We start from the raw sequence: 10,429 nt of genomic DNA on the forward strand, positions 1-10,429 counted from the left end.
GAGAGGGAGAGTTGGGGGATAGAGCTAGGAGGGCACAGTCCACAGCTAATGACGGGGAAGGAGATGTATTCAGTTACAGCACTCCCTGTGGACAAGAGAAGCAGCATCATTATTATCACTGTCTCAGTTCAGTTCACTTCAGTCGCTCAGTCTTGTCAGACTCTTTGTGACTCCATGGACTGCAGCACACCAGGCCTCCCTGTCCATCACCAACTCATGGATCTTACTCAAACTCTTGTCCATTGAGTCGGTGATGCCATCCAACCATCTCATCCTCTGTCATCCCCTTCTCCTCCCGCCTTCACTCTTTCCCAGCATCAGGGTCTTTTCAGATGAGTCAGTTCTTTGCATCAGGTGCCCAAAGTATTAGAGTTTCAGCTTCAACATCTGTCCTTCCAAAGAATATTCAGGACTGATTTCCTTTAGGATGGACTGGTTGGATCTCCTTGCAATCCAAGGGACTCTCAAGAATCTTCTCCAACACCACAGTTCAAAGGCATCAATTCTTTGGCGCTCAGCTTTCTTTATAGTCCAACTCTCATATCCATACATGACTACTGGAAAAACCACAGCTTTGATTAGGTGGACCTTTGTTGACAAAGTAATGTCTCTGCTTTTTAATATGCTGTCTAGGTTGGTCATAACTTTCCTTCCAAGGAGTGTCTTTTAATTTCATGGCTGCAATCACCATCTGCAGTGATTTTGGAACCCTCCAAAATAAAGCCTCTCACTGTTTCCATTGTTTCCCCATCTATTTGCCATGAAGTGATGGGACTGGATGCCATGATCTTAGTTTTAGGAATGTTGAGTTTTAAGCCAACTTTTTCACTCTCCTCTTTCACTTTCATCAAGCGGCTCTTTAGTTCTTCTTCACTTTCTGCCATAAGAGTGGTGTCATCTACATATCTGGGGTTATTGACATTTCTCCGGCAATCTTGATTCCAGCTTGTGCTTCATCCAGCCCAGCATTTCACATGATGTACTCTGCATATAAGTTAAATAAGTAGGGTGACACTGTACAGCCTTGATGTACTCCTTTCCCAATTTGGAACCAGTCTCTTGTTCCATTCCCAGGTGCTAAGGGAGAGTGCACATGCTTGGTCTGCTCTTCAGGTCCAGTGATGCTGGCAGGTGCCTGCTGAAGGAGGGGCAGTGCAGAAGTAGGGCTCTTTAACCTGCAAATGGGAAGACTCGAGAAGTAGAGTTACTATATTCAACCTTGGCTAGCTTGGCCTGTGACACGGGAGAAGGCCATGACACATATCTGTGTCCCCAGGAACTGGAACGGTGTCTTCAGAATAGAGAATGAGCTTGAGAATAGGAAAGGTTTGTGGCATGAGTTCAGAAGGTAGAGTTGGAGCTATAGTATATCCTTTTCATGCCCCTACCCCATAAAGTCCAAACTTCCCAGCCCAACATGGCCTCCAAGACACTTGCTAATCTCTGCAGCCTCATCTCCCACTTGGTATTCCATCCATACTCAGCCACTTGCAGTTTCCCACGGGCCTGTGGGCTCTGTGCTTCTGTGGCTTTTGCACCTGCTGTTCCCTGCCCACTCATTTTCTTATCCTTCAAGACACAGTTTATATACTGCCTCCTCCAGGAAGTCCTCAGGGCTGGGTCAGAGTCACCTTTCTGGACTGGCACAGGTCTGGTGCTTCCCTCTTCATGACATTGATTATAGTTTACACGTCTCTCCCTACCAGGCTGAGGGCTCCCTAAAAGCAGAGCCTAGATTTTTCTGTGCCCTCCTACCCCCAGGCCAGAGCCAGGAACAGATGTCATCTCCTCTCTGGGTGTTGTTGGAGATGCCATACAGCTTCATCCTTACCCTCTAGCTGGAGCCCCAAATGTAAGGTGGGGACAGAAGTTTAGGGGGAAGGGCGAGAAGGACAAGGCTGTTGTAGGGACTTCTCTTGGATCCAGGAGCTCACTGGGCACATGTGAGTTTCAGGGCCCTGTGTGCGGGGGTCGCAGGTCTCACCATGCCTCAGTATTGCCTCTCTGGGGACACTGTTAACACCGCATCCCGGATGGAGTTTACAGGACCGCGTGAGTGTCTCATACTTCTATCCTGCACAGGGAGGGACTCAATAACTCCTACTACAGCCTGGCTGTTTGAAACAGTGCTTAGTAACCAAGCCACCAGCTGGTGGCAGCGTACTCTAGTTACCAGTAAAGCCACTACAGTATAAGGAGACGAAGTGTGTGGTGTTTTTTTTTTTTTTTTTTTTTTAATATAACTTAGCACAGGGCTTTTGTGATGATCTCATGAGAGAATTAGCAGGAAAAACAATGACTTGAGGGGCAGGAAACCTGGGTCCTCAGCTGGACCCAGGGTGCACAGTGTCCTTGAGCCAAAATGCTCTTCCTCTAGGTCTTGGTTTCCCCATCTTTAAAATGAATGGGCTTCCCAGGTAGCTCAGTGGTAAACAATTTGCCTGCAGCGCAGGAGAAGATCCCCTGGAGAAGGAAATGGTAACCCACTCCAGGATTCTTACCTGGGAAATCCCATGGACAGAGGAACCAGGTGGGCTACAGTCCATAGGGTCGCATAGAATCAAAAACGACTGAGCATACACACATACACACACACACACACACAGAGTGAGTGGACCCCTTTTGATTTTCTAAAATGCCATTTTAGCCACTTGCTGGCAGCAGGAGCCACTCTGATGGCTTGATTACAGAAGTGCAAAAGCTGAGCCTCCGCTCTGGCTGCAGAGACCGTGTGCTCTCTGATGTCACTTCATACACATCTTGCTTAACCAGATGTGGTGGCCTTAGTGGGGAGTCCTGCCCTTAAAAGTAAAATAACTGCTTATCTGCACTCATCAGCCTTCAAAGACTTTCCTACAAGTAGAGATTATGTCCCTGCAGTTCTGACTTCATCTTGTGTTCTTCTTAACACTCAATCCATGTAATTTACTTTTCTTTGAGACTGCTGCTTCAGTGCCCAACAGTCTACTGGGGGACAAGAGGGCCAGGCAAAGGGCATTGCAAGAATCAGAACTGTGTGCCTTGCTGGCTGGAACTGGGGACTGTTACAGACGCTCAATGATTTTACCAAACACTAGGTACGCAGTCACCAGGTAGTAACTTGACTATTGCCTTTCTCCTCAGCATACAGAATTCGTGTCAGCAGAAGCACAGTCCACACACTGCTCAGCCTGGATGAAGGCTACAAAATTGACATCAGGGGCCAGACTGAGATAAAGGTGAGAGACTTTCTTTCCTGGGATTGATTGGAAATGTCTCCAGGGGTCTAGTTTCTGTGGGCAGTGGGAGAGATTCTCACCTGACTGATGTCGCTGAAGCAAGGCCGACCCGGGAGCTGATCACCTTCCGTGTCCTTCTTACTCCCCTTGTTCCGTGGAAACGTTTCTCCCTGGGAGACTCACCCTCATTTGGCTCCTCATGAGGAGAAGTGCCAGGGCAGAGAAGTCACTTCTACTGAAGGTCCACCCGGGCAGCATACTGATGTCCAACAGATATTAACATATTTATTACCACAGAAATGAAAGGAGGATCCATGTCCCTACTGTATAGTTGAGGAAATTAAATTTGAGATGCAAAGATAGCTGTCCAAAGTCACAGAGTTGATCTTAGACCTGGTGGCTCCAAAGCCTGTGCCTTCTCCATAGCACTGTTGGGCTCCTACTCATCCTTCAGAACCTTAGCACAGACCTCAGCTCTCACTGAAGCCTGCCCTGACCCAGAATACTCTTCTTCCTTCCCCCCAACAGTAAGTATCCTGTCTTCTCTGTGCACCCACTAGTCCCATGGCTGACCCTCTGCTGTTACAGAGTGATGTTGGGTTATCCCTGCCCCTCAGTCCTGAAAAGGCAGAGATTGGTCTGTCACCTCTGTATTCTTTTTTTTTTTTATTCACATTCAATAATGGTGCCATTCTATGAATGACTTTTCTTCTTACCCTACCCGCTTTTGTTTCCCCAATTCCTCAGGTAGGCCTACCGAGTGACTGAAGCAGCCAAGGTATTTAACGGCCCAGGGCTGTGACTGGGCCCCACCAACTGGGTGCCCCACAGGACTGACTTCATTACACAGTGAGATGTCAGAGCAGAAGAGTGCCGCTCAGAGATGAGCAGTAACTTGCCCAGGGTCACCTAGCCTGAGAGGGCCAGTGTAAATGGGTCACTTTGCTCTGGAGGCTGAGGTTATGAGAGAGCGAGCTGGAGGAAGGGCAGGCATGTCTTGTTCAGGGGAGTGGGTGCTAGAAGTCCCAAGGAGCAGAGGATTCTGATGACATGTGGGGATGCAGAGTGGGAGTGGGGAGGGCAGCATGCCAACCTCAGGTTCTTTGGCCTGAACTGAGGGATCCAAGGGGCTATACCCATCCCTGGGCCAGGTGGGACATGAAACTTCTAGGACAGCCAGCCATGATCCCTGTACCCCTCGCGGCCCCTCCACTCCTAACCTCCAGGAAGCTGCATCCCCATCCCAGGGAAGACCAGTGGAACCTTTGGCTGTTTGGGAGACTCACAGATCACAGAATCCTGGGATCTTAGCGTTCCATGTCTGCTGGTCATAGAATTCAAGATTCACTATTTATTTACTTCTCTAATGGATAAACATAAATTCATTTAATCCTCACAACAACTCTCTGAAGTATTTAGGAAATGGAGGCACAGAGAGGCAATGTAAGTTGGTCAAATTCACACGGCTAGCAGGTGGCGGAGCTAGGATTTGGACCCAGACAGTCTGCCTCCAGGCTCTAGGCTGCTCTCCTCCCAGGGGTGGGGATCACGCCTCTGTCCTTGCTCTCTGCTTGAGGAGGTTTGCTAAGCTCCTTTCCTCTCTCTTCCAGGGGGAGGGCTTCGAGGAGACCTACTGGCTGCTAGGGAAGGCGGGCTTCCCCAGACCCCTCCCCATACCTCTGGACATCAAACCAGGGTGAGTAAGAGGAATTTCCCCCCAAAGCTTGGCCTCTTTTGTTTGAAATTTGATACTTGTTATTTTTCTAATTATAAAGGTATTACCTGCCTAGTGTGCCAAACTTGGAAAACACAGGATTGTTTCATGACTAAATAATCTCCATCTTTCCGCTCCTGAGAGACAGCCGCTGTTAGTACTTCAGCATGGTTCCTGCCAGCCTGTTTCTGGGAGGTTTTTCATGAATGAGATCATTCTGTCTCCATAACTTCTCATTCTGGTCTGTGTTCTCTGCTCAGCATCCTGAGCGCCCTCCTGTATTATTCAGAGCACTTTACACACACACTTCTACTTATAGCATCCGGATTGCAGCATATGGGCATCACGATTGGCTCAACCTCCCTCTTGTCGCTGAGCATGGAGACTCTTCCCATTCTGAGCCGGTTAGAGGTGAAAGTGAAAGTGTTAGTTGCTCAGTGTCCCACTCTTTGCGACCCCATGGACTGTAGCCGGCCAGGCTCCTCTGCCATGGAGTTCTCCAGGCAAGAATACTGGAGTGGGTTGCCATTTCTTTCTCCAGAGGATCTTCCCAACCCAGGGATCAAACCTGGGTCTCCTGCATTGCAGGCAGACTCTTTACCATCTGAGCCACCAAGGAAGCCCAAGGTGACACGTCGATAGATATCACTGGGCGTTTGTCACCATTCAGACTATTTCTGCAGATGAGGAATTTACAGATCAAAGGTCCTCACGTTTTAGGAGGTCAAAAGAAGCAGATTCTCGGACAGCTGGTGCTTGCCTTGCAGTTGGGCTCTTCCCTTTGTCCTCTGCCCTCTGTGACCCCACGTCCCTCTCTGAGGGCAACGCGGGTGAGGTAGGAGGGTGCTGTGCTGTGCTCAGTCGCTTCGATCACGTCCGACTCTTGGCAGCCCTATGGACTGCGCCAGGCTCCTCTGTGCATGGGGTTCTCCAGGCAAGAATACTGGAGTGGGTTGCCATGCCCTCCTCCAGGGGATCTCTCCCACCCAAGGATTGAACCTGGGTCTCCTGCACTGTAGACAGATTCTTTACCATCTGAGTCACCAGGGAAGCCCCCACCACTTCCTATAAATGATAGTGAGTGAGTGATAAGTCGCTTCAGTCATGTCTGACTCTTTGAAACCCCAGGGACTATAGCCCGCTAGGCTCCTCTGTCCATGGGATTCTTCAGGCAAGGATACTGGAGTTGGTTGCCATGCCCTCCTCCAGGGGATCTTCCCGGCCCAGGGATTGAACCTGGATCTCTTCAGTCTCCTTCTTTGCAGGCAGATTCTTTACTGCTGAGCTACCAAGGATGCCTGGTAGGGGGGTAGCAAGTACATTTTACAGCGACATGCTGTTCCTCACTCCCTTCCACTGGAGCCACAGGCAGTTTGCATAGGCCAAAGGGCACAGGTGCTGCCTCTTGTTGAGAATTAGTTTCCTAGAAATGAGGAGGACCTAGGGACCACAGGGGCCCATGGGCTCATTCCACCAGTGGGCGGCTGGCCTGGGGATGGACAAAGCCCCATCAGGGGCCCACAGCACAACCACATTAGAGCTTCCTGAGCAGGCCCTTCCCTTCATTAGATCTTCCAACTGGCTCCTCTCAGCATTTCCAGGACAGGCCCCACCCCAGGCTGTGCCCCCCAGCTATCTCTCAAAGATGAGAAACCCCATATGGGACAGACACGGGCTTCCTGGAAAAAGATCAGTGCTGAAGCAGCCTCGGCGGCACATCCTCCAGTGGAAGGGCTGGTGTGGACAGAGGCTGAGGGCAGTCAGAGTGGCCATTTCCTACCCTCGCTGTTGGGGTGCCCCAGGCCTTGGGACCCCAGGGAGCCCAGGCAGAGCCGTGCCCGGGGGCAGGCAGCGCCCCATTCATCTCCATCCCTGTGGTCCAGCGAGGAAGGAAGAAGGGAACACACACACTGACCTATAGAGAAGCCCTCAGGGTCCAGAACACACACAGGTGCACCTCAAAAAAAAAAAAAAAGAGGACACTCCAGACTGCTGGGTGCAAAACCAGCTTGTGTTCACAGAAACTTCCATAGAGCCCTGGGTCCTTCAACTTGGCAGAGGCTTGCTGGGTGAGGACCAGGCTCCGGCCAGGCTCTGGGACCTGGAGTAGGCTCTTGACCTCCCAGGGCCTTCCCCTGGGCCAGGGCTGCAGCACCCTGGCCCTCTACTCCAGCCGCCTCTCCAGCCTCCAAGAGCCACCATCCTCTGAGCTTACTATCCTCAGTGCCGGCCCTGCTTCTGCCTCCACGGGCAGACACTTTTCTCAGAAGGCCCGTCTGCTGATGCTGACCTCACTTCCTCATCGCCCACTCCAGCCCGGCCCCCGCAGCCTGACTTCTACCCACCTGCCCAGAAGGCTCTGTGAGGTCACTGGTGACCTGCACCCATGTCACCAGCTCCGTGGGCAGTTTTAGTTCCCAACCTGACTGCGCAGTAGCATTTCCCCCACCTCCCTCTTACTAGAAAGGTTCTCCAAGGCCTCCTCGGCCCCTCGTCTGTGCGCCCCGATCTCCATCTCCTCCTCCCTGGGCTCCTCGCTACTCCTCTCCTCTCCCCAGCCCTTCCTCGCTGGGGCTGCACAGAGCTCCTCCCCAAGGTGGCCCTTCCTCTCCTGACACTGATGACACCCCTATTCCCTCCGGGCCTCAGCCCCCAAACTTCCCTGAGCTCCAGGCCCATGGAGCTCTCACTGCCCCCTCAACAGTTCCTTCTAGAGCTGTCACAGGACCTGAGACCCGCCAGGTCCACCGGAGGCCTGGTCTCCCCCAGAGTTCTCTTCTGGTGGGTGGCCTCGCCATCCACAGTCAGAAAGCCAGACCCTGTCCCGGAGACGTCAGCCAGTTCTGCCGCCCTGCCTCCATCGCAGCCCCAAGCTGACGCCTTCTCCATCACCTCCTCTCTTGGCCGCTGCAGGGGCTTCTCAACTTTCACCCTTATCCATCTTTGCCCAGTAGCCAGAGTGATCGTTGAATAACAACACACATATGATTCATGTGGCGTTTCCCTGTTTAACACCCTCCGGGTCTTCCTACCTGAACTCTTTCATGCTGCCTCTGAGGCCCTGCTCTGTCGGGCCTGCGCCTGCCCCGTGGGCTCAGGTTTCTAGCACCTTGTCTGTGAGTTACCACCTCGGGGCCTCCCTCAGGCCCCTTAAGACTCACTGACCGAGCTTCCCACCTCAGGGCCTTCACTCTCGCTGGGCCCTGTGCCTGGTCCCTCCCTCTGCTGCAGGCCTCAGCTCTGTTGCTGCCTCCTTCACGAAGAGGCTCTCACCACACACTCTATCAGGGCCCTGCTGCCGTCCCATCCCCATCTCCCAGCCTTGTGTCCCTGAAGCACTTGTTACTCCTTGACTTTCCTTGCTGATGCATTTATGGAACTTCCCCCAGGAGGGTCTGGCTGGCTGGCCGATCCGCCTGCGGGTCTGCAGGTGACAGACTCCCAGGGAGGTGAGTTCTCATCTCTCCCTCCCGACCCTGCCGCCTCATCCTGGGAGTGGGAGCCAGCAGGTCTGGCAGCTATGTGTCACCCCGAGCTCTCTCAGCTGATGACTTTTCCACTCCAGGCCAGAAACTTTAGAAAGTGCCAGCAATGTTTTCATTTTCTTGGCTCAGGGAGGAAAGAGAGCGGAGATTAGGCCCAGTGAGCTCGACCTGACCTGGGAACCTTCCAGGCCTCTTGGAGACAGGGAAGAATCCCACACCACTTAGGCCCACAGATTCGGATACAGCAGGTGGGGGAACGGGAGTCTAAGCACACAAGTGCACCCGCCTGGGCACACACACCCTCCACCCTGTGCGAGCATCAGACACGTATACACGCGGAAACACCACACGTACCCCTCCGTTTACTGGGGGGTGAGATCACAGACAGATAGACCCACAGACACACGGAGAGATGCTTAGACAGCCACACAGAATCTCTGCAGGAAGGACCAGCTGGGTGAGAACTTGTCTTGGACTTGTGTGTATGAGGCAGTTACCAAATCTTTGCTTGAACTGTATGCTATAACTTGATTTTTTTTTAATAGTTTGATTTTTAAGTCAAGTTTTCTAACAATGCTTTTATCCTTACTTTCTGTATTTGCTGTATCGGCTTAAGTTACTTATCTTTATTTTGAGGGCTGTTTGGGGAAGCTGGTCAAGATCAGGGGATGGGGAACCCCCCACCTCATGATTTGATATAGCCATGATCTAGACAGCAGAGCCACAGAAGGGCCTCCTGTCACCTGCCACAGAGACACTCCACACCGGGACCCGTTTTCTGCTCTACCCCTGACAACTGTGCTCAGAACTAGCTCTGCCAAGCTGCTGTGAGGCCCTGGCTGTCACTCACCACCTTGCTCCCTTCTCTGTGCACAGCCAATGACCCCATTCCACACTCCTCTGGGCATTGGGAAGCAGGTGAGAAAATGAAAGTGTGAGCAGGCTGGGGAGCCAGTGTCCCCGCTCTGACTTGTGTTATAACCCCAGACCACAGAGCTCCTCACCCCAAAGCATTAGGGCACAGAGCTGGGACGAGCCGCCCAACTCCTGGGAGGCCTCTGGACCCACGTGTAAATGAGTGAGCGGCTCTTCACCTCCCTGGGCCCCGTCCCCTACAGTGTGAAGTGTGGACGGCAGTGGTGTGCCCGTGGCTGGGCTGCTGCAGGGATCAGGAGGCGCCAAGGACAGTGAGGGAGCTTCCTGTAATCGGCTGTGGGCTCTGAATGCCCACTACTGTTGTTCTGGGTGGTGGGTTTATTATTCCTGTCTATCCTTTTCCCCTAGGGATGCCTGGCAGGAGCTCATACACCAAGAGATCAAGGTGGCCTTTGCCAAAGCCCGCCAGAGCGCAGCGGGACCCTGGGGTGCGGGGAGGGCCTCGACCTGGCCCTGAGTGGCAGGATGGAGCGGGGCAGGGGCCGGTGCCAGCCCAGAGACTCCCGTGCTTGGACACCCCCAGGCCCTCTCCCTCCTCCACTCCCTGCAACGAACGCCCTTGCTGAGTTCTCCGGCAGCCAACAGGCTCTCATTAATATGTGCCCTAGGGCGATAGCCACTGATGCTTTCCTCTGTGAATCCTATGGGTAAGCTTGCCTCTTGACACAGAAACAATAAAAAATAGAAACAGTCCCTTCCTTTCATGCTGTGCCTTGTTCTTGACAAAGGGTTCTGACTCTCAGAGCTCATTATGGAGCTCACTTTTCCTTCCATCGAGAATGCTGTCACCATCGTACAGTCGCGGTGCCCAGGCCCAGAGAGAGGAGGTCATCCCGCTCCTGTCACATCACTTCTCAGAGCCTCTGCTTTGTCATCTCTAAAATGGGTTTGGAGAAGGCCCACACGAGGCTCGTTCCTAACACAGGGCTCCGTGCACAGCAAATGTTCAGAGCGAGCTGCCTCTTTCCCCGCCTCTCCTCCCTAGCTGGCCTAACCTCTGTGAGCACTGTGTTGGGAGTCCAGGTTTTGGGCTCCCAAGATCTCAGGGAAGGGTAAGGAGGAGAGTGATAATTCCT

General features: G+C 52.6%; 1 protein-coding gene across 1 annotated transcript in view; it reads left to right on the plus strand.

The window, feature by feature from the left end:
* LOC136175740 (guanylate cyclase D-like) overlaps positions 1-9,834 on the plus strand; it is a 39,726-nt gene extending 29,892 nt beyond the window's left edge. The window contains 4 exon segments of the mRNA XM_065945975.1: positions 1,955-2,052; positions 3,124-3,218; positions 4,829-4,914; positions 9,702-9,834. Of these exon segments, the coding sequence (XP_065802047.1) occupies positions 1,955-2,052; positions 3,124-3,218; positions 4,829-4,914; positions 9,702-9,810 (388 nt within the window). The 3' untranslated portion in view covers positions 9,811-9,834.
* The last annotated feature ends 595 nt before the right edge of the window (positions 9,835-10,429 follow it).

Source organism: Muntiacus reevesi, chromosome 9 (genome assembly GCF_963930625.1).
Source record: "Muntiacus reevesi chromosome 9, mMunRee1.1, whole genome shotgun sequence".
NCBI classification, from domain to species: Eukaryota; Metazoa; Chordata; class Mammalia; order Artiodactyla; family Cervidae; genus Muntiacus; species Muntiacus reevesi.